The 24,256-nt window shown below is 38.0% G+C and overlaps 1 protein-coding gene across 1 annotated transcript in view; it reads left to right on the top strand.

The window, feature by feature from the left end:
* Window positions 1-24,256, top strand: part of CACNA1D (calcium voltage-gated channel subunit alpha1 D) — a 168,224-nt gene that overhangs the window by 71,433 nt on the left and 72,535 nt on the right. Inside the window, exons 8-10 of the mRNA XM_041425606.1 lie at window positions 9,700-9,803; window positions 19,663-19,832; window positions 22,752-22,829. Coding sequence (XP_041281540.1) covers window positions 9,700-9,803; window positions 19,663-19,832; window positions 22,752-22,829 — 352 coding nt within the window. The remainder of the gene's footprint in view (window positions 1-9,699; window positions 9,804-19,662; window positions 19,833-22,751; window positions 22,830-24,256) is intronic.

Raw genomic sequence — 24,256 nt, 5'->3', positions numbered from 1 at the left:
GCTGCTCACCAGTTTGCATCCCATCCCATCCCATCCCATCCCATCCCATCCCATCCCATCCCATCCCAATCATCTCCTACTGCATTTTAGTGTTTTCATCTGGCCTCTTCTCTCTAACTCACGTACAACTCACTGGATAGCAGGCATTGCATGGTTTATCAAAAAAAAAAATAATTGTGACTCCTTAGTGCCAGAGGTTTGAATTGAGAGGTTAGGGGGTGTTGTCCTTGTTCTCAGCAGCCAGTGGAGCACATGTGCTCCCAAATTGTGTTTGTGGCTGCTCATTTGTGTATGTTCTCCATTTCTATTGGGACCATGTTTATTCCCGTTCATGGTCCTTTCTGTTTGCTCTGGAGCCCTCACTGGAGGTTTATGCTTTTAGTTCTGGATCCTGGTGCAGTCCTTGTTATCAGCCAAGTGGCAGCCCCTGTGTGCCCAGGTTTTTAATGCTCTGGCTCACATTCTAAAGCTGCGAGTGTAGTACACTCTGCCTCATTTCCAAAGTGTGCTAGCAAGCTCTCAGGAATTGCAGAACTTGAATCTGCATTTGCATATCTGGTTCCAGATTTTTCCCATGTCTTTGAAACATCTCAATGTATAATCTCTTAATGGCAAACATGTATTTTGTAAATTGCTTTTTATTTTTAGCTGCTTCACTTGATACCTGGGAGCACAGATAACAAGTAGCAACACTTGCCAGGAAAACCCCCAATTTTCCTATGAGCACCAAAATTATCACATTTAATTCTTCTTGTTTTCACCATAGTGAAGTTATCTTGACTTACTACACTTGAATAATCCAATTGTAGCTTGAATGAGAGATGGTCAGGGTCTCTGAGAAACAAAGTACTTCATGAGATGGGCTGCCAGCACAGTTGCGTCAAAGATGGGACAAGTGTATTAGTGGCTACCAGATTTTACTAGGTCAATTTTATGGCCAGGTACTGCATCACTAACTCCAATTTTAAAGCTCCCCAGTTCTCTAATACCTGTCTAGCACTGTTCAGATTGATCTGAAGATTTCTGACATTGAAGCACTCGAGCTAAAATTGCTGAATAATGGTACACTGATGTCTTAGATGGTTTTGCCTATTAATACACCTACTGATATGTTAAAAAGATATTCTCAAAAGGATTCTTGTTTAAAATACTCAGATCATTACTTGAAACGTCTAAGCAATCTAAAATATACCTAAAACTCATATAGGGTTTAAGGAAAGGGATGGCAGGTTTTTTAAAATATACCTTTTACTGATATGTCAACTTTAAAAAAACTGTTAGTACTTTTTGCTAATAACATATATTATCAGCAAAGAAATTCTTCATTGTTCCTCTGCTTTTGTAACAAAAAAGGGTGCAGTTGAGAACCTCTCTCCTGTTTAAGAAATTGAGCTTTAAATCCCCCAATATACTCTTGAAACATCTTAGAACATCTGAAAAAATCCCTTATTTCTGTAACACAGACTGTTCAGGCTGCACTTCACTTCTGTGTAGGTCTACAGGCACTTTTGCATATGTGTCTGCACAGCCAGTGTATTAATGTCAATCAGATCAGGTCAGGAGCTCAATCTCTACTCCTGACACCTTTTAGAGTTCTTCTATTCAAGATTATTTAAGGGTAGACTCAGATACAGTGTACTTGAAATCAGCTGATGTGCAGCCAGAGATATTTCCTAAACACAAGTGTTTTACAAATACATATCACACAAGAAAACCCCTTGGCTTGTGCACAAAATGTATTAATATGCTAGAAACAAAAAACTGCAAAATATGTTTCAAGTATTACCAAAACTGTCATCAGAGTGCTGACAAGGAGTCTCCTAAAAATACCCTTCCAAAAATATGACCAAGAGTCAAATAAGCAATAATAGTCTAGAACTTTGAATTGAATGATTTAATAAGCTAGTGGGAATCAGCTACTTAGGGTGATTTAAGCCATGTTAGTCCCATTCCACCTGCAGAAAGGGAGGCATGTTCCACCATCCAAACAATATTTGTCAGCAATGAATTTCAGCTTATTGTCTGCGAGAAGTCAAAGAATGCTTCACAGCTTTTTTTCCATTTGTAAATCAGTTGCAAATATTTAGCAATGTTAAAAAACTGTGAGGAAACATGCCTGAAAAATCTTAAATAGTACTTATTCCTGCCTTTTCCTCTTATGTACCTAGGGAAGGATTAGTGCTGTTCTGCTGGCATTGCTCAGCACCACTCACAGGTCATCTGAGGGAGGCTCTGGAGTGAAACAAGTCAGCTCATCCCCAAAGGCATCCATGTGCTGCCTGCACAGAGCTCCCAGCCTTCCATGACTACATAGCAGAAAGTTAACACATGATGTACAGCTGGAGACACAGTGGTAGAAATTTTGACTGACAGCATTAATATACTGCATAAATCTCCCTAAAGAGCCAGGGATTGCAGGCAGAATTTTTTCTGTTTGAATGTTAACTACTTGAATCAGGTTTCATATTAAAATCAAGATTAACCCCCCTCCTTGCCTTTTACATAATGATGTGTACTAATTGCCTTTTTGTATTCTCTTGTTATTAAAAGCTCTGAATCATCCAGTTTTGGATTGCAAAAAGATAGGACTTAATTTCAGAAAGAGAAAAAAGGGAATGATCAAATTCAGACATGTAAACAGAGCTACCAAGCCAAGGAATGTACAGATTAAAAGTTTGCATTAGGATCAAAAAGGATGTGACTTATATGTATCTCACACACACACACACACACGCACGTGTATATATATATATATATATATGATTATAGTATAATTTTTTTCCAATTAACATCTTAACACAATGACCCCACTGGAGGAGGATTTTAAACTAACTCACAGGGAAATATCTTTCCTGTGAGGTGAACTTGATTGGCTTTGACAAGATATCTGGTATCTCAGCCTCAGCTGACTGCTGACCTGTACTGCAGTCAAAGCGTGGAACTAATTTCTTGTCACAGATCATTGCAAATACTAAGAAGAACCTCTTATTTCTCCCCAGAAATTTTAAATAAAAAAACTGGGTCAAAACTGGAGGGGAAATAGAGGCTAAACTTGGGGTAGTGCTAAGAATTCCACTAGTCTATCAGCTAGAGTTTTTTTCAAAAACTTTGCCACAAGAAGCCAAAAATTATTTTATAACAATCCCAGTTCCCAGTCTGTCCCAGGGTAACAATTTAGTAGATAAATGTAGACCTACCTGAGTATTGAGGTTTTGCTTGTTGGTGCTACATAAAGTAAGGCAGCAATGTTATAAAATCTATCTAAAGAGTAAATGCATTGTACTTTTATTTTTTGTGTCCAGTATATGGCAAATATTAAACACATCCAATTTTTCTATAATATATGGTATATATATAGAATAGCAGATCCCAAAAGAAAGAAGGTGTTTAGTACAGAGCACCTGTGTAGATATTATAACTTCTCATTTTCATACATGATAGCTAATAATATAAAAAATAAACGCATTGTTGATCACATTTATTATTTAATTTTAGTAGTTTTTTGAGCCCTTAGATTTAAGGGCTCAAAAGATTTAAGCCAAGTCTATGCATTGATTTTATAAATTTTTTGTGAAATTAGTTTGGGCAATACAGGTAAGTATGTACAAGCACTAACAAATTCTTAATCTGAAATTAACATACTGCTACTCATTAGAGGAGTCCAACACTTGGATTTTGTTATATCTGGAATACAGACTTGCTAAACCTGGTAGTGCTCAACAACAAACCTTCTCTGGGTCACTGTTTTGTAGAGGCAGCACTGTTCATGTTCTGTCCATCTGCTCTGCAGATTAAGCAGGGATGCATAATTATCTGAAAAAAGATAAAACAATTTCTTAACAGTCACGCTTGACATCTTGGCTTTCCTTGGAACAATTAACTTGATTTCCGCCCAGCCCCTCCTCCCAGTTAACGACAGTAAGCTGATTAATGGAATGCCACTGACAGGAATTAGCTAAAATAGTATTAGATACAATTCCGTGTCTGAATGAAAGACCTGCATCTAAACTCATTTCCAAACAGTCATAGTAAACATTTATAAACAATCTTGTTTCGAAGAGTAAACGCTTTATGGGAATACAAAAATTTTATAATTCATTTGCTAAGATTGGATGAAACCAACAGAAGGAAGAAAATGAGGTCTGTTCAGCTTGCTCAAATTCATTAAGCTGAAGCAGTGTCTTCCAAGTTGAGGTTTATCTTGAGAGGATCACTTATATGTGTCCTGTATGCAATTGCACAGTACAATTTACATGCAGAAGACAGAGTCCAAATTTAAGAGGTAATTAAGCAATTATGAGGCTCTCTAGGTCCTGTGACAATTTTACACTGCTCAATGGGATCTCTTTCTCTGTAGGCCTGTCTTGCTGCCTCTGCCATGGAACTCTCATTTTAACTCTCTCACCCTTAACAAAGGGTGATCTCAGTGTATCTCCATGTTCTGTGTCAGAAGCACAACAAAGTGCTGAGTCCAGCCAGGACAGTGCCTGGGAAATCAGTACTTTGACTCCAGAACACTGAATATAAAATTCCATGCTCTTATAAATCAACCTGGAGGGTGCTGTGCTTCAAGCACAGCCTGTTTTAAGTCAGCTTTAACTTAACTCCAATTCAGCCAAGAATATCTCAGGACACAACCTTTGAAGCCAGGCAGCTTTGAAGAGCTCTCCAGTGTGCTCTTCACTGGGTAGAATAAATAGCCTGATCTGGGGTTTTGTGAACCTCCCTTCCAGACTTCCAAGAATGCAGGGATAGTCCCACTTCATAAAATACTGATGTCTGCAGAATTTTTACACCTGTCAAGAGCCTGAGTTTGTCAGTCTGAACAATTTTTAAGTTGATGAGGCAGATTACAGTTAGCACAAAGTAAACCCACCAGTTGGGCGGGTTTGTGTCTGTTGGCATGTTATGAAAAGAGGAAGGTAAAATTAAAACCCAAGGAAGCTAAGAAATTCAACAAATTTAAGAGAGTTTGAAACACCATGGAAAATCAAAATAGGTTAGTGCATCAGCACATTGTATCTCTAATGCTACAAATGCAGAGTTAGAGGTTTTATCATTAACCCCAGATAGAACTCATATTGATTGTAAATTGAGTTTCTGACAATTTTTCAATAAAAGAATACCAGGTGTACAGAAAAGTTAAGATCTTGATTTGCATGCAATTGCATATGAGGATTTTACTCACAATTACCATAGATAGGTATAAATAATATTTTAATGATTTCTAATTGATGTCTTAGGTTGAAGTTTGCCATCTGCTGCAGTGTAATACAAAGGGTTATACCTGCAGTAAATGTGACTTTTCCCCCTTTTTCACTTCAGTCTTGGTCTCTGATGATTTATGCTGTGTTGCAATGATAGTTGGCTCCAACTGCAGCACAGCTCACAAGATCCAAATGCCACTTGAAGCAATTTCAGACTGTATCAAGTTTGTCCAATCAGCTCAAGATAATGCTTCAAGATTGCAGACTCACCAACATATATGGATAAACACAAAGAGCCAAATAAATAATGTGTGGTGCAAATCCACTCTTATGGTGAAGCAGAATGAAGGGATTTGAAGAAACCTTTGTCCTTCATATTGTCCATTATCTCATCTGCCCTCTGGTTGATGTGATGGACAAACTGCTGAGAACTGGCATTGAAATAGTAAGACTAGACTATTAAAAAGACAAAGGGCAAGAAGGATGGTGCTTGGTGGTGTCCTTGCCATAGGTGTTTGGAAGGCTAAAGCCTCACGGCCTCAAAAAGACAGAAAGAGTCCATTGAGAGCCATTGAATATGACACCTCCTTTGGCATCCTGAGCCACAGGGCAGGAGACTCTTGCAAGACAAGAGCTTTTGCTGAGGATTTCAGATGTGAGATCTCCTTGAACTCCTGGTGTTGCTTTTTAGCACATCTTCTGAAATTTGTGACTTTAACACATTCTGCACTTTGGGTGAGAAGTCAGCATGAATCCCTTCAAATGACTATATCTTGGTTTTGAGGATGGAGATTTTCCTATTCTCATATATTAACCAAGCTCTGTCTCTGTTTTTAATCAGAAGGCAAATCAATTCCTTTAATCTTTCTTTAATTGGAAGTTCTGGAAAATGCCATTTGACATGCATGAAATGAGGAGCAAAGTTTTCCAAAAGGAAAGGACTACTTTATGTACTTTGATCTCCTGTATTAATGCAATCTGAAATATTATTTCATGAATAGAAATTACAATGCATTACTTGATTAAGGTTTAATTGTATCTAGAATTAAATGGTGAAGTTGTTGAGTAGTTTTTAGGAATTCAATCTTAGATTTGTTCCAAGGTGTTCTGCTAGGTTCAGGTGTTCCTGAGTTAAGGAATGCTTTTGAAATAGTTCAGCATCTGCCCAAAGTGAAGCATTTCTTCTAGTACTGGTTAGCTGCAGTTGCCAATTTTTGCTTCACAAAGTCCTAGATAGATTAGCCTAAAATATTGGGCTTGAAATCCAGCTGCATAAATGAGAAAGAATTTTTTTAATATGTTGCACATTAAAAAGTGAATACAAATCCCAGCTGCTCATACTAACAGAACCTCTGGGACAGAGCATGAGAATTTCAGCTTTGCTCCTGGGTAACTAAGTTAAGAGTGCCTGGCTGCCTGAAAATGTTCTCTTTATGAGCAAAAGCAGAGCATGGAGTTGTGTTGCAGTGACTGCCAGAGCTCTGTTTTTTGAGCTCTGCTCAAAGTAAAATTGCAAATATTAATCTCTCAGGTTTTTCAAAATGATACATAGCAGAAAAATGTTGGCACCAATATCAGATGAATTTATGCCTACACTCTGAACTCTGGTGACTTGGAAACAACTGTCTGCTAATTGTATAGTTGCTAGATGTAAAATGCATTCAGATGTATTTGAAATTTAATTAAAATGTTTGCTCTGATCAGCTATTGCTAGAAAAACACTTGACCTGTATGGTATGAGTCAGGGCTATGAAGCAAACTAATGTCTAACGTAATAAAATAATTATGAGTATACTTCAAAAAAAAAACAAACATTGAGTAAATAGTACTCTTTAAAACATAAGGTCAGATGCCTATGCTTGAAAGAAGGGGATCATCCTGAATCCTGCAAAGGGCAGCATCCACTGGGATGAAGCAGAAATTCAGTCTGGGCAATGGGGATGTTCTACTCATTAACTTTGGGGCTTCATTGCTGAAACCTCTCAAATGCAGGGGAATCACTTTGACAGGATGGGTGTTGGTGATAAAACCCAAAACTTCACAGCCACTGTCCTTAACAGAGGCCCCTGATGGGCCAAGGGTTGCTGAAAGCTTTGCCCAGGAGAGTAGGTAGGTGTAATGGCAGCATTGTGAAAGACTTTCCCATACGAATATTGCAGAACTGAATGATGAAAGTTTGGGATCTCTTGAAGGTAATGAAGCCAGTCTTGCTGAATGGCTATAACCCTTGTTTACTTTAATTTCTCCAAAATACAGTTTTATTGGAAGAGGAAAAATCCCAAATCCAATATGTATTTTCAAGTTTTTTTTCCTTTTTTTTGTAGCAAGCGTAATTGTAAGTTACTTTTCAGTACCTTAGTTCAATTAAAAAAGCATTTTAAAGGATAATACACAGACTCTTTTAAAAGGTGCATGAAGAAGCTGTGTAAACTCATCTCCTTTGGTTGCTTGGGAGGTTAGTTTACTTTAGTAAGCATAAACTGATGCTATCACAGATCACCATGGAAGAGAAGTGCCTTTGGGCCTTAACCTGCAAAGACTTAATGCTTCTGTCTAACCATCCACAGGGCACCCTTGCAGAAACTGGGATTATAATGTTTAATTAAAAGACAGGGCAAAAAATAAAAGTAGTAATTTTGGAAAATGTTTGTTCCCATGTTTAGTGGGTTATTGCAACAGAGATGTTAAGGAGAGGTGTCAAACTTGACTGTCACTAGAGCTCAAAGCCAAATCACAAATTTCAGATACAACAAACATAATGGTGTTTCTCATAATGGTCTTCTTCTCTCACGGAAGAGAAAGCAGATTTGCAATTAGATTGTTTTACGGTGCCATACATAATTTTATTGTCTGCTGAATTTTTATGGCTAGAAAACATCTTAAGAAGAATCCAATACAAAAGCCAGAATAATTCCTCTTCAAGAAGAGCTATTTCCAAGAAGCTTCACATCCAAATTATTTTTGTGACTTATCAAAATGTGTTTTTGCACCTGAATCCTACAGAAAAAAACCCAATTTTCCCAGTTTTAAAATATCTGTTTTTCTGAATAAGCCTTTTTAGATCTCCCTGGGTATGTTTCACAAGTCCATCTTTTGATAGGTATGATGAGTAGCAAGTGGAAAACCTTGTGTGAGTCTATAAGGATTGTATTGGAAGCTCAGTGACTTCAACCTTACTTAAAAAAAAAAATCCTCAACAACTTTTTAAATTTCATTCAACCTTGATCTGGATATAACTTATGTTCAGAAGTTTTCCTGGAATGTTTCCATGTTTCCATTGTGTTTCTAAAATTTGTTTTCCAATTTTTCTTTTCCTAAAATTGTGTTCATGCTTTTTACACAGACTCATTTATTTATTTTTGAACTGATTTAAAATGTCTTGCTGCATTTGCCTGCTTTATTTCAGGAAACATTGTGGGAATTCTGTGTTACAAAAAGTGCTTGTATGGTTGAGATACACATTGCCTTTATTTTCTCAAATAATGATTCATGTAGATAGTATATACTTGAACTTAAAATCCTAATATTTCAATATACTTTGTGGTCATCATCTTAATTGGAGATCTGAAGTTTAGTTCATGTTCTCAGCTTAAATAATTTTTCCTGTTATTATTAATACTCCTTATTCTATAATATTCCTGCAGGGAAAAAGATCAGAATTGTTGCAGTGCTCCATTTATGTTTGATAATATTTCTGATCCAAATGCTAGTTTCACTCAGCATTTTGTTTTAGGGTTTGTGTTGGAAATGCAAAGTGAATGTGGCCAGTGCCTTCTTTGCTCTCACTGTTCTTTGATTTCTGAAGGAATGCATAGCATGTTATCTAATCTGAATGATCAAATTCTCCTCTCTCTGACTCTTCATTGCTGTTAATATAGTGATCTACTCTATAAGATCATCTTATTTCTTGCAGATGAATGATGCAATGGGATTTGAATTGCCATGGGTGTATTTTGTCAGTCTCGTCATCTTTGGGTCATTTTTCGTACTAAATCTTGTTCTTGGTGTATTGAGCGGGTAAGCATACACCTTTTTCATCATGAAGGCAGAGTCCTGAATTCAGTTGCCATGAACACACAGGTTATCTCATACAGGTGAGACTTCAGTTGGGATGATGTCCTTTAATGAACTTCTATTGCTTCCTCCTCTAATTGCACCACAAAAAGTTTTCTTGTAGCTCTCCTATAAATAACATACACCAAAATTGGAGTTTAGACCTACCAGTACCTATTCTTCATGTCCTTTTGGCAAAGTTATGAAAAAGACTGAAAATTCCCATGCACTCATTTGGATGTTATTTCAATTAATCCTCTAAAGCCTCACATCTACAATAAAATTTGGGTAAGTAAATTGAAACAATTGTTCATTCACTTTTTAAAGACCTGGATAGGCCATAAATTTTGTGTTGCACCTACGTGATCTGGCAGCTGCAAAAAGGACTCTGCTGTTTAATGAATGACTGAATCATAACTTGTTTCCTTGCGTTTTACAGGTAAATGATGCAATAGGATGTGAGTGGCCATGGATCTATTTTGTTAGTCTTATCATCCTTGGCTCATTTTTCGTACTTAACCTGGTTCTTGGTGTACTTAGTGGGTAAGCAGTTGAGTTAACATTGTGTATGCTACTGCTACTTGTAAGATGGCCTCTGCATTGACTCCAGCTTCTCAGCAATGGCTTTTTTGCATGCACTTGAGATTCTTATGTCATCCTACCGGTGTTTGCTCTTTGGACTGAGCTGTGTGATTCGAGTGCCTGTATCTGTCTTGACATCACGTTCACCATGCTTGCCAAAAATATTCATTCAGTGAGGCACTAATCTCCTTATTCTATAATATTCCTGCAGAGAAAAAGATTTTGTGCACAGAGATGGGCGGTGAACCCGTACAAATATCCTCCCCTGCTGTTATATACAAGTGTCTTTTTCTGAAAGACCAACATTTGCTTTTCTTCAAATAGTCATAGTGCAGATGAAGTGTTATTTATGTTTAACAATTGCATATTTTGCTCAAAATATGGCAAAATATTTTAAATAAGTGCTTCAAGACCTGTCTTACAGAGTGTGGTTGCCCCACCCTGACAGTGTTCAGTGGTTCTTGGGTTGTAGATCTGTGAGCTGCTGTGACAACCTGCACCAGGAGCTGATAATTTTATCAATAATACCGTATCAATTTAATATAGCTGTCAGTGGGAGGTTGTCACAGCTTTTTGTTGGTTTGTGCACTCCAGGCTCCAGCCAAGAACTAAAGCTATGTCAGTTCATGTATCATGTGCTTTAAAACTGTAGTTTATGACAGGAGTTTACCAGATTTTCTTTTTATAAAGTTCTCTTACATGAAGTTGCAACCCTATTTCCTTTGCCATTTCCTGATTTCTGACACACTTGAGCTTGGGAAACTCCAGTCTGTGGTAAAGATATTTTTTGACAAACATATAAAAGATCCAGCTATCATGCAAGTGCTGAAAAGAAAATGATTATGGTTGCGTGCATAGGGTTTTAGTTATACAGCAAACAATATTCTGGCAATCTCAGGCCAGTTGTGTCACCTTTGTCAGCCAACAGAAACATTTCCCTAGTGTGGAAAGGAGCCTGACAGTGCAGGTGAAGGTGTCATCAGGATGCTGAGAGTGCCTGCAGCCCGGCTCATGGTTTTGCCACATTGTACCTGAAGTAAATGATGAAATGATTATTATATTCCTGGAAAGCAGATAAGCAAGCAAGATTTCCAGGTGTTGCTGTAACTTTGTTACAAGAGCACTTTTCTTTGATGAGTAGTTTTACAATATGCTTTTAAAAATATTTAGCCATTTATCTGTGGAAGATTGCTGTTGCACACAGGAAACCACGGAAAGCATAGTTTTGCCTGCTGCTAGACTTGCTTTATAAAGCAGATGCTTAAAAGAAAAATGGCAGTGCTAAAACAACACTGCTGATTTTTAGATTTAATCTTGTCCTTCCAAGGACAAATGTGTAAATGTGTAAATTGTTGCAAAATGAAGGGCCCAGCTTTCAGCCACCTTCTTATTTCTTTCTGGAAAAAGAAATAAGAAGGAGAAGGACAGATAAATGATGGTGGTTACAGTGTAATTTATTTCTTCTTTTGATGCTGTTACCTAACGTTGCTGTGTGACTGGCCTTTCCACTGAAGTCATTACAGGATTAGGCTCTCACAGTTCCTTCTCTGGCTCTTAAGAACATCACAAGCACCAATTAATTTTCTTCCTGTCCTGTGAAGATGTCTGGTAACAGATAATGAATATTCCTGTTTTTCCTTCCATGACTTGAATTGTTATTGGTTTCAGATATATATATATATATATATATTTTTTTTTTTTTTTTTTTTTAATTACAGGGAAAGTGACACCAAATTTGGTGTTTTGTTGCACATATTTATTTTTTTTCCTGAAGTCATGGAAATTTAGAGATACTTTCATGAATCAGATGAACATTTGATTTAATAACCTTAAAATACTGTGTGAAGTTTTCAACATTATGATACATATATTTTTGGAACATGGAGTAGTTTTTTAGAAGCCATTCCAATACAGGGAAGAGGTATCCCCTTGTCCTTGGGTTCCTTTCTGCAGACAAGAAATCACCACTGATTTCTAGGTTTTCTGTCATCCATAGAGCTCTAATGCTCCTCACAACCCTTGCTGCCTTCACTTGGATTTTCAATGCACAGAAATGGCAGTGAATAGTGGGATGTGAAATCTCCTTATATTCATGAAGCCATTAATTGCTAAATTTATTTTCCTGCCTTGGTGTCAGTCAGGGTCAATTGAGTGCTCAGGGTGCTTGATGAATTGTCTGAATCCGTGTTTGCCCTAAATACATGAAAGTGCCTTCCTAAAAACTCCCATTTTTTGTTTTCTTTCTGAAGACAATGACACTGGAGAGCTGAGACCCGTGATGTATAAATATCACCAAGGACTGACATAGAAAGTGCAAGGAGAAAGTCAAAGGAGATGCTCCTAAAAGATACCAATCATAGCAAACTGATGTTTGGTAGAGCAGTGAAGAGAATGTCCTGGCATACTTGTTTGAAACTCTGACAAACAAGGGCCAGTGTGGAGCACTGTTACTCTGATTTATTTGAAGCAGTATATGACAGTTGTATATAAACAATTTTCCCCATAGTTTCTCTTTAGAGCTATGAGTTTAGTCTAAATTTTTTGGATAAATTTGATGTACTAGTAAAATCCAATGGATGTTTTTGTGTTTCTTAGTAGAAAGATATTTTTCATCCTGAGCCAAGCATTGAGTATATAACACATAATTTTTTTTTTGTTTTATTTAAAAGTTATTAGCTTTTATGTTTTATACTCTTCAAACCACAACACAAAAACTTGGTTCATGACAAATCCACAGATAAAAGTTAAATTTTACTAAACCAATCAACTATCAAGAATGCAAATATTATGCCAACTTACTTGAAAAGCATGGCTCTGCATACAGATTTTGAAAGTGGAATCTGAATGCCTAATACCTTTTCTGTATGAAAGTGTCACTTCCTTTATATCAGGTTATGCCGTGTACATTTTAATCTGTTTGCTGTTTTTGATCTGTTTGTTGTTGTAAAATATTCAGTTATTCTCTTTGCACTCCTTTGTTATTCTGTGACCATCTGCCCCTTTGTAGTTCTGTAATGCCTCTTGTGCACTGCATGTTTGATGTATTTAGATACTGCAAAATGGATGAGAATGATGGTTTGGCAGATCTTTTGTTTCACATCTAGCTTTTTCTGAAGGTGAGTATTTCCTGGTGATCCGTGTCAGTCTTGCCTGCAGAAGGTGACATTCTTAAAATGCAGTTCATATTTTTAATATCAGTAGTGTAAATGAACAGAAACAATGTGTGTATGGAATCTGCATGTGATGAATATTGTGATTTCTGCATGGAAGCTGACTGTGGAGATTTTTTTTCCTAAATAATTTCCTTGAATAACAAGGATGGAGAGAATTCATAGGCTTGAGTTAATTCAGCTTTTTCAAAAAACTCTGAAAAACTCTTTATACTTTTACCTTTTTTACTCTAGAAGTATTCACATTACTCTAAAAGTGGATTCTCTGAAGGCATGAAATACTAGGCACAGAAACTGGGAGCTCAGGACAGGCCTGCTCCAGATATCCCAGTGTAAAAGACCAGAACATATAATGGCTATTGGTGCAAAAGAGTGAGCTGAAATTGAAAGTTAGAAATTGTAAGGTTAAGTTAGAAAGTTAACAAACATATAATGGCTATTGGTGCAAAAGAGTGAGCTGAAATTGAAAGTTAGAAATTATAAGGTTAAGTTAGAAAGTTAACAAAGATCAGGATTGAGATACTCATCCATCCTGAAAATGTAAAAAGTTAAAAAAAACAAAACAAAACAAAAAAAAAAAAAACAACCCAAGAAGTTAAAATAGGCATGTCAGTAATTCAGAATGTATTAAACTGGTTTGCTATGAACAGAGGAAATAAATTATTTACCAAGAGGCATGGCTTTTAATGATGCATGATAATCTATTCCTGAAGATTGTCCTTATCATTAGGAGATGGGCTCTGCTGATGGCATTTTCTGCTCAAGGCATTAGTATTTCTTTGGATAGTCACAGGAACAAATAAAACCTTTCAAACACACTCTAAACACTCTAATAAATCTATAAATTGAATTTATTGCCTTGCAAAAGGACACCAAAACATAAGCTTGACATGTCCTTACATCCTCCTATGTGTGATCTTGCAGTTTACTAAGGGAATGTTAATTTTTTTCAATTTGTTTTCCCCAGTAATATTTGCAATGCATATACATAGTGATTCTAAAAGCTAAGGAGGTGTACTCCTCCACCCCAATCTCCCAGCAATATTTGTCAATTAATGATATATAAAATATGTTGGTGCAGATAAGCTTATACACCTAAGAAATGTTGTCTACAGTATATATGGAAAAAATCAAAGAAAAAGACATTTGAATAATGATTCACCAAATAGAAAATGGCAGTAAACTGTCATCCATAGCCTTTCAGCAAAAGGAAAATGAACTGGTTTTGGCAGTGTTCCTTTTCACAGCAGCAGGAATGCCTAGTGAAAAATATGAAATAAAAAAAATATTGCTGAAAATTTAACTCCTTCCCATAGATAATCTGAATATGCATTGAAAACTAGGAGAGGGACTCCAGCCTCATTTAATTTCTGTGTCCTGGTGAAAGTAAAACTTCCCTATTGAAAGGAAATGTTATATTTGATCAATCAGTTGAATATGCTAACAATAATTAATCAGCAAATACTTTCAGCTGTATACAGCAGTAAATAACTGATTGCTTTAGACAGAAACCACTAAAGTCAGGTCAGGTCTGTAGCCTTGACTAAGAGCTTGGAGGGAACTGATTTTATTTCAGTCCTGTCTGAACTCACCACTCCAAGATTTTTTAGGGATTAGTGCTGCGGGGTGCTTGCTGGGGAGCCCCAGGCAGGGAACAACCCACAGAGAGGGCACGAAGCGATGTGGGGTGATGGCAGCTTTGGTCCTGGGCTCACTCCTGCCCCTTCTTCTGCCAAGAAATCCAGAGAGTCCTGACACAAATGGGGCTTGACCCAGGAGAGGAGGGGCACATCTTAATATACAGATCTAATTAACAACGATCTGAAACACCAGATCTCAGTTTTGGTGCTCTATCAAATGGTTCCATGTCTGCCTGTTCCTACTGATGATCCCAGAGCACTCCTGGGCACAGTAAGGCTGGATAGGCCCTTGTTCCACAGAGCTGCTGCTGGAGCTGTTGAATGCACATTTTGGTAATTGCTAACCAACTGCATTGACATAGCCATGGGTAGGTAACACCAGTCTGTATTTCCTCATCAAGAGCCCAATGCTCCTTGCTCAAAAAAAATTCCTGGTAGGACTTTTTTAGTTTTGCCCTACAGTAGTAATTCTAGTGTTCAGCCTGTGAGGTTTTTTCTCCCCTCAAAGAAGGGGTGACAATGATGTATACAAATCTCCTGTAATTAAAGATGTGATGTTACTTAACCTTTTTTATGTCTCTTCACATCTGTTGCACTTTACACCCAGCTGTGAGCTGCTGTCTGTGCTTAGATGTACACTTGAAGTAGTTTTAGTTCTCTGACTTGATTCTGCTGATTTGTTGGTTGGTATGGTTACCACAGTGTGAAACCTCTCCTGCAAGTCTGGTGGCCAACACTGTACTCGTGTGAGTACATTTTTGTTATTATATGACTGTTCTCTGTGAATAAATGAGTCTGGGATGTCTGGGTGGCAGTTCTACGTATAGAATTAGCTTAACACTTTCCACGTACCAGACCCTGTGTGCAGTGAGCTCTGTATGCAGGAGATTCACTCTCCCTCCCACTGCATTTGCAGTGACACAAAAGGGCAGGAATACGGCTAGCAAAGGATTTGTGTCCTGGTTTTTGCTCTGATATCAAAAGCACCTGTTTGTTTCCCATCACCAATGCCTAGACACACACAGGAGTTTCAGCAACACTCGTGCTGCTGCGCAGGCCCCCTGATGAAATATCCCTGGCCTTTAGCATGGGAAAGCTTTCAGCTGGTAGGAGGCTGGTAGAGGTGTCTCTAGTTATCATATCTGTGAGTATACAGAGAGAAGGGAGAGTATACCAAAAGCATTTCAACAAATTGCCTTAGGATTTTTGGTTAATATGACCCTGCCTGTAAATGAAGGTGTGAGAACCAGGGAGATGTAATTGAGTCCCAGCAGGCACTCCCTGCTGCCACTTCCACCTTGTTGCATCGAGCCATTCCCGACTGATGCATACCAGCAGGGGTTATTTCACTCTGCTGAAGAAAGAAAAATCTGGCATGATTACCCCAGACTGCTGAAGCATGAATTCAAGCCCTGCATTTTATATGCTTCTGCCTCAACAGCCATTGATGATGATGGTGTTGTGCCTGAACAGAGAAATGAGATCATCTTTCTGCTAGGAGAAAATGAATTTTTGGGCAACAGAATTAAACCCTGAATTTTATATAGTAGGTTAGTTATCACTAAAAGTAAATGAGATTATGTAAATTAGTCTCCATAAAATGCTTTATTTTGCAAGTGATGTCTCTACTGTGCTGCAGATGCACAAAATGCTTTCAAATATCAGATCCAGCTCATTTTATCAAATCACAATGAAATACGTGTTTCAAAGTTAGCTCTTAGCACAGGCATTTGTGAAACCAAATATTTACAGAGCTTAAGTCCTCTTACTGCAATTAATGTGCAGTTTCTTGAGCCTGTCAGCTTCAGAGGCTGCTGGCCTGAGTGCTGGGTTGATGACAGGGAGGCCAGTTCAGGCCACCAGTCTGACCACATCAGTCCCTATGTTGCCTGTAGAGCTGAAAGATTTTCTTCTCTGCCCTGGACCCACTCTTCCCACTCCACAGCCATGAAATGCTGCATGAGCAGCTGTCTTAGTTCTCCTTCCAGGAGATCAGCCAATGTCTATGTATCTTTACCTAAATATTCAAGTATCTTTTTGTCCAGATGTCTTTGTCAGAAGCTTAAAAGAGCCAACATCTTCCCCTCTTCTCACCCTCATCACCTTTTTCAAATTACTTATTTCTTGGCCAAAGAAAAGAGATACTTTTGTTTTGCCAACAGGAAATTCATTACTTTCCAGTTCTATTAAATTCTTTTTTCTTATTTATGGCATTCCCCTAAAAGGAGTATGTACATATGTGTCTGAGGAATGTCCCTTCATTGTGGATGTGATAGAAAAAAAAAATACCATAGAGCCAGATTCTTCCCTCCCCTGAAGAAAATATCCTTCTCATGTTTTATAGTTCCTTATAAAGAGTCAAGTTTTAAAAATAAAATTGAAATTTTTAAATATCACAGAAATAAGCACCCTTGCATCTCCCCCTACTGATAAATGGCAGCAGCAAGGCAGCATCTGACTTCTGTGCAGTATTAAAGGGAAAGGTCAGAATCAGCTGTGTATATAAAAACTAGGTTTAATTCTCTGCATGCAGCTGCTTTAATGTGAAGTTAAAGAGCAGTTCAGCCATGGGTGAAGTTCTGTTCAAAGTATCAGCCTTGCCAGCTGATTAGTTAAAAAATTATTTCATTCACTTCACTCTATATAATAACAACCACTTTTGTTTTACTTCACCCTCACGCATCACATCTCCGTTGAATTAATGAGAAATACCTGAAGGACTTTAAATGAAAAACACATGAATTCTTAGTAAAAGCCAGCAAGGCTTGTTACTTCTCATTTCCTACTCTGCCATGATAGCTCTTTCTCCAGAGATCCTGCCTGCAGGAAGTGAGTCACGGGTGCACTGCCTCAGTCAGGTGTAAAGGACAGTCTCTAATCCTCTCTCTGAGAGAAGCTTAAACCCGCTATTCCTTAACCCAAACAGTTCCTTATTGATTGTCAAATTACTCTGGTTATTTTTAAGAGTGATTATCTTTCAGAGAGATCTCTAAAGCTCTCTCTTTCACTGGCATTTTTGTGAGGAGATGGCTTCTTGCAGGATCTCGTCCTGGATGGGAGGTGAAGGGTAGCAAATGCAAAGCAAGCACTGGCATTCTTCAGCTTCATTACAGTGCCATCAGATGGAACAGGATGATCCCCGTGTGCCAAGCTGAAATGCTGTTGAATTAAGTCCTCAGCTGTAAAAGATGTAGTGCCTGCCTCTTGGCATTTGCAGCAGAAAGCTGTGTAACTTCTGTAACATAACATCAGAAAACCCTCCAGCATCTCTATAGTTGTATGTAAACAGCTCAACACTTAAATTTACTGATGTAATCTAAATACTAAATTTTTTCTCTGACATGTTTAAAGACTAAAAAAGCTAGTAAAAATAAATAAGAAGCCCCCTGGAGAGATTATGCTTTTGCAATTCTAAACAAACAGTGTATGTCATCAAACTGTAATATTATTTTGAAAAATGGAGACTTTCTGTTATTCTGTTCTACTTTCTTAGGGCAATATTTTTATTGCTAATTGTTTCACCTTAAAATATTTTTGTCTTATGCTAATTTTATAATATTTTCCACTTGAAAAAGGGTATTATTGAGTGATTCAATAAATTTCCCCTTAAGAGCATATTAACAAGGGAATATCTTGAAGCGAACTTTTCCAATAAATAAAGGACTTGCAAATTCATGGTAAATGAAATTGCTCAGCCTTTTCTTAAAGTTTAACTTAAGCCCTCTTTTAAGATTAATGTGAGTAGCAATAGGACAAGGGGTAAACTGCTTAAAACTGAATGGAGGCAGTTTATATCAATACTGGGAAGAAATTCTTCCCTGTGAGGGTGGTGAGGCCCTGGTACACATTGCCCACAGAAGCTGTGGCTGCCACATCTCTGCAAGTGTCCAAGGCCAGGTTGAACAGGGCTTGGAGCAACCTGGGCTAGTGGAAGGTGTCCCTGCCCACTACAGGAATATGGAATGGGATGAGCTTTGAGGTCTCTCCCAGCCCAAACCCTTCAATGATTAACATGTTAGTCAGAACAAGCTTAACTTTAAATACTGAATTGTATTTAGAATGCAGTACTTAATATGCAGTCCAAAAGATCCTTGCCTGCCCCTAACACTACATATTGATACTCTGATAAATTGGAATGTGTTGGTCCTTGTAGCAGAGGGGGGTTTCCCATTTGGAGCTGTGGATCACACCAAATGTTGTAATAATGTTGGCATGTGACATGTTGTGGGGGGAGAATATACTTGTTAGTTGTCTTGAGTCATATTCAGGGAATCTTAGATTTATGGGGTGGTTCAGGTTGAAAAAGACCTTAGGAGGTAATTTTATCCAATCTCCTCATCAAAGAGCATGATTTCATTATTTTTATTATCATTCCTAATCATGAACTAAACTGGATAGACAGTCCAATACACTGTCTTGAGATTTGGGGCAGTGAGATATAGAGGATTAAGTTTCTGTTTCTGATCTGTGAGGACTTCTAAGTTCTGTTGCAGGGAACAAATTTCCAACAGCATAGGAGTGTCTGTGTGATATTGTTAAGGGAGAGCCCAGTAGTGGGGTTCTGTATGTTTGAACATGGCCAATGAACTGTGGTTGGGAGAGAAAGGATGTTAGAATGGGCTACCAGAATTTTCTTTTCACTGAAATGTAATACTTAGATGTGAAATTGCTTCATTATTGGAAGCTAGTTTCTATTTGTAGATAAAAGAAATTTTGAGATCTGTATAGAAGAGCAGTAATTAAATGAGAAGAATAGACTCTTCCCTTATGGGGAGTGTCAGAAATACTGCTTAATTTTTGATTAAATCATAAAAGCTCTGAAAGTTGGGATGTAGGGTGGTAGTGATTTGCTATGACTTCTTTGCATCTCTACCTTGTTTTCAAAGCAGCACTCCAATCTTTGGTGTATTTTCTATGTCACTGTGCTAATCTGCAGTGTCAAGACTTTGATCCAAATACCAGAGGGTTTGTCAATCAATTGTTTTTTTCTACTTTATCTGCATTTGATAGAGAATTTTCCAAAGAAAGAGAAAAAGCCAAGGCCCGAGGGGACTTTCAGAAGCTTCGTGAAAAACAACAGCTTGAAGAAGACCTGAAGGGATATTTAGACTGGATTACCCAGGCAGAGGACATTGACCCTGAGAATGATGAAGAGGCTGATGAAGAAGGCAAGAGGAACAGTACGTATTCCTTCCTCTCTACTCTGTGGGGACAGTTTGGCTCCTCCTGGGGGTGTCACACTGCAGGGAAGGCAGCCTGGCCAGTGCTTTCCCTCTCCCAGTTTGCAGCAGTGCTCCTTAGCAGAGCAGTTGTCTGTTAATATGGAGATGCTGAGTCACGCAAGGTAATTTGGAATCTTACAACAAAATTCTGCTTGCGGTGTCCATGTATGAATCACTGTCTGCATTCAGTCACTGCTGAGACTTATAAACTTTGCTTTATTTGTGTTGTGGAAAGAGTTAGTGCAGAGAGGCCATGTGCCACTAAGTCTCATTGTAAATCCTTAGAATGTGTTTTTCTGTGGGTGCATGCAAGGGAAATAATAATGATATAAAAAGCTTAAAAATATGGCCAAAGTTACAGTCAAGAAATAACCTTGTGCTAATACTGTGGATTTTTTGTTGTTGTTGAAATAGGAAAATTACATTCTGGGTCTTTCTTTTTGATATTCCGAATACAATAGAGAAGGTTTTACTGCTTGTCTTAACTGGATGTGCAATAAATGAAATCTTGTGGGATTTTCACTTGACACTAAGAAATATAATTTATGACATATTTATTTGACAGTAGGCTATTAAAAACAGGTAATTTATCCTGTAGTGACCCTCTTGTACTTCCAACCTGAGTCCTAAGGGATAAGAAAAAGTTAATTTCATGATGCTATAAAAAAAATGTAAAAGTTATAATTGATTTTTATATATCTGAAAATTCTAGTAACAGCAGTATTTTAGTGTCATAATTTAGCAGGGGTTATTTTAGCCTCTTTGTCATGATTGCAGAGTAGCAGTTAAAATTTTTGTGAGAAGTTTTAGAGTGGTACACAAATGAGAACACAGATTCAGGATGTGTTTACTGATTTAACACTAGGTCTAAGATTAAAGTCCAAATTTCAGTATATATTCTAATGCTTGTTATTAATGTTATGCTCTGGAAAGTCATGGTATGTGTTCCTTTAGATACCGTATTGTATTTAAAGAGTAAAAGGTTTGTCAAACACAACTCAGAGTAGTATTTTCTGTGTTTAAATGATACATTATTGCCATTGCTTTTCTTCTAGTGTTGCTAATTTATTGTGAACTGTTCTTTTAAGTCACAGTACTTTCCAGGTGCAGTAAGTGACAAAAATGTGGTTTGATATTACAGTATCTGTTTTTCAACTTCTCTCTGTATTGCAGAGATTGTAGTAGTTTTTAAAAATCTGTGAGTTTCAGAATTTTATTAGTCCATTAGTTCACAATAACAGCAGAGTATGGGAGTATGGAACTGTGTTATTGGCTGGAAAAACACTGATTTTGTGAGAGGCTGCAAGGGATACTGTGGGTTGGTGTTGATTCCAGCACCACTGAAAAGGAATAATTTATGTCTATTGCAAAATATGTTGCACAAACAGAATTTTTATCTAGAACAGAGCAAAAAAAGCCAGAATTCACTATACTTAGTTATTGCTACTAATGTGTGGAAGGAGTGCATAAACTGTGGGTTTGAGTACTAGTATAAAATCCTAAGCCTGAGATGTAAAAATGGCACATTTTATGGAGTAAATACACTTTGCACAAGGCTGCTGTGTAGAATTGTAGGTGATGCTGAATTTGCATAGGGTGTTGGATGACTGGGCTGTCAGCTGTGGTGCCAGTGGACTGGGTTTACAGGTGAAATCCAGGGAACATTTTTTGTCCTGTTCAAATTGAATGTTTCTTAATAGGCTGCAAAAAAAACCCCTCATTTGCTCTGGTATTCCTTAAACAGCTTTGAGGTCATACAGATAAAAAAATACTTTGCACATCTACTGAGTTTGAAAGGACTTTCAAGTCTAAACTGTATGGTTTTAGGTGAAGTTAAGGGTTGTAGGAGACTTGCAGAGTGAAAATAGAAGGAAAGTAATTAAAAGCTTTAAGAGAAATGCCAAGAATTTAATTTCAGGCAAACATGTATGCTTTTGTGTGGAAATTTACAGTGGATAGGCAATCTCCTAGCACTCCTGGATTTATGCACATGTCCTTAAATGTGGCTTGGTATTTCAATGTTAATATCAACTGCAACAGCCTGTAAAGGAGGAAGGGTTGCCAAGTTGCTCCACCTCCTTGCATTTCAGATATTTTTAGGTAATAAAGTTAGTTGAAATATATTGGTGATGTTTTTTTCTTGAGCCATCTTGGAAGCATGAAGTAGAGATGGGTCCCAAGATAGTCAGAATAACAATTTTCAGGCTTCTAGGCAACTGTGTCCCTGCTTTGAAAATCTAAACCTTTGGGTGATGCAGATTACTGCTGGTTTATGGAGATGGATGACCACAATGGTGCTCTTCAGTGATGTAGAAGAGCTCTGGGTTCAGGATACACAAGATTTCTGTGGCAGGCAAAGATAGAGATTTCGAAGATGGTTAAGTCAGTGATTAATAGTTTCTCACGTGACCGTTTAAAATTGTAGTTGAGGTTCCTGCAATGCCCCCCCAGCATTTGAAAATTTCTAATCAGAGAAGTCATTAAGTAATTTATTTATAAACCCTATGCATTTGTGCATCTCTGTTGCTGATAATGGGCAGGTATTCAATGCTGTTGAATAACAGAATACCTTTTAATTACTAGAATTGTAAACATGCCTTTAGTGAAAGTTGGAAGTCTTTATTATGAACCAATAGCTGACTATCCTGAAGCCAATGAAAAAAAACTTCCATTGCCTTCAAAGCACTGCGAATTTAGCTCAGAATGCGAGGAGCCGTGAGAGGTGAGGGGTTTAGCTGTGGTCAGTTGTGCTGCCGGTGATGTCAGTCTGTTTTGCCTAACCTTGCCTGTGTTGTGTGTACGGACACGTTTTTGTTTTTTGCGTTGCGACTGCTGCCACCTCCCGCGTCACTGCTGGGATTACATGTGCTTCCCCAGGGCTTACACTGGCTGACTTAATGGAAGACAAGAAGAAAAGCAGACTTAGCTGCTTTGGCCGTTCTTCCAATAAACATGGTAAAACGTGCTCGGATTTGCAGTTGAACTCTTCTTTTGTGCCCATACTGCATTGGATGTGGTAGCTTTCGGGAGCACAGACTGTTTGCATTTCTGTAACCGAGGCACAGCCCTCCAGCATGGAACCCCTGGTGCATGCAGACCTTCCTCCTGGTTGAAGTGCATGTTTGAAATAGAGGTGCTGCTCTACCTCCCTAAAGCAGAGTGTTTAATCCATTCACATTTCCACTGAAGTGTCTTTGTCCGTGGCTGTTCTTGAAGAATAGGTTTTCTTTTTCAGAAGTCAGGTAACCCAGATCAAAAATGTATTTTAAATTTAGGCATGAAGAAAGTAATAAAAGTATTTTACAAGTTTTATAATGCACCATAGTGTAAGCTTAGAACAGCATGATGATAACACTTACTATTTACTTTTGATACTTGTGATATAGAATCTAACAAAGCACAACAAGATTTTACTGTATGTCCTTTTGCTGTTGATGGTTTTGTTTCTGTAATTTGCTTCATTCACTTTTCCCCACCCACACTGGAGATGGACAGGAGGTTTAGAGTATGATAATTATTTTCAAATCTGCCTGTTTTAATACTGGCAAATGTCCTGTTTTGACATGAGCACAGGTGCTGTAGTTAGGAGATCTAGTTTTAGTTCTGTCTGCAACTAAGTTATTTGACCAACTGGATTTCTTGCTGTCCTAACAATTCTTCTTTTGGCCCAGAATGAGGCTGAAACTCTCATCCAGTTACTTCAGTGAATGCAGAATTCTAAGTCAGAAATTGTTGGGGCCTGATAGACTAATTTTGTACAAACACTGAGGCTGCTTGAAATTGTTTGTGCAGCTGTTACATATAGAATACATATCACTGTCTGACAGCTCACTCAGCTCTGCATGCTGAAACAGTTTTCCTGTAAAAATTGTGAGAAGACACTTGCAATTTTACTTTGAACCGTGTATTTCAACACAGCCCTTAAACGAGCAGGTTCAGGTTCTGATGTCTGTCAGGACCAGCCTGGCACTGCCTGGCACCTGCTGTCACCTGCTGGCAGTGGCTGCTGTGCCACGGCTGGTGCCTGACCTTGCAAGCCAAAGGCATTCCCAAACTCATGGGCACTGACTTGGATTCCTCTGCCTTGCAGGGCAAGTGCCCCTTTTGTGAGTAGGGTTTTTCCAAAGTACAAATTAATGGCCTAAGTTTATTGCTTCCTGAGATGATTGTGCTCATCTGAGGAGTTGAAGCTTAGACTGTTTCTGGAGTAAAAACACCACACAATATTTTTCTTTGTATGTCCATTAAAAGCAACATATGTGTAGAATATGCAACATTCCCAAGGTTCTCAGTGTCATCCTTCAGGCTACAAGTGGTTGGTTGAGTGATGCTACTATAACAAAACCCAATTTATTTGCTCTCCTTCCACTGCTATGCAGCCA

Source organism: Onychostruthus taczanowskii, unplaced genomic scaffold (genome assembly GCF_017590055.1).
Source record: "Onychostruthus taczanowskii isolate IOZ18803 unplaced genomic scaffold, ASM1759005v1 scaffold9, whole genome shotgun sequence".
Taxonomy (NCBI): domain Eukaryota; kingdom Metazoa; phylum Chordata; class Aves; order Passeriformes; family Passeridae; genus Onychostruthus; species Onychostruthus taczanowskii.
This window is presented reverse-complemented; position numbering and strand designations above follow the sequence as displayed.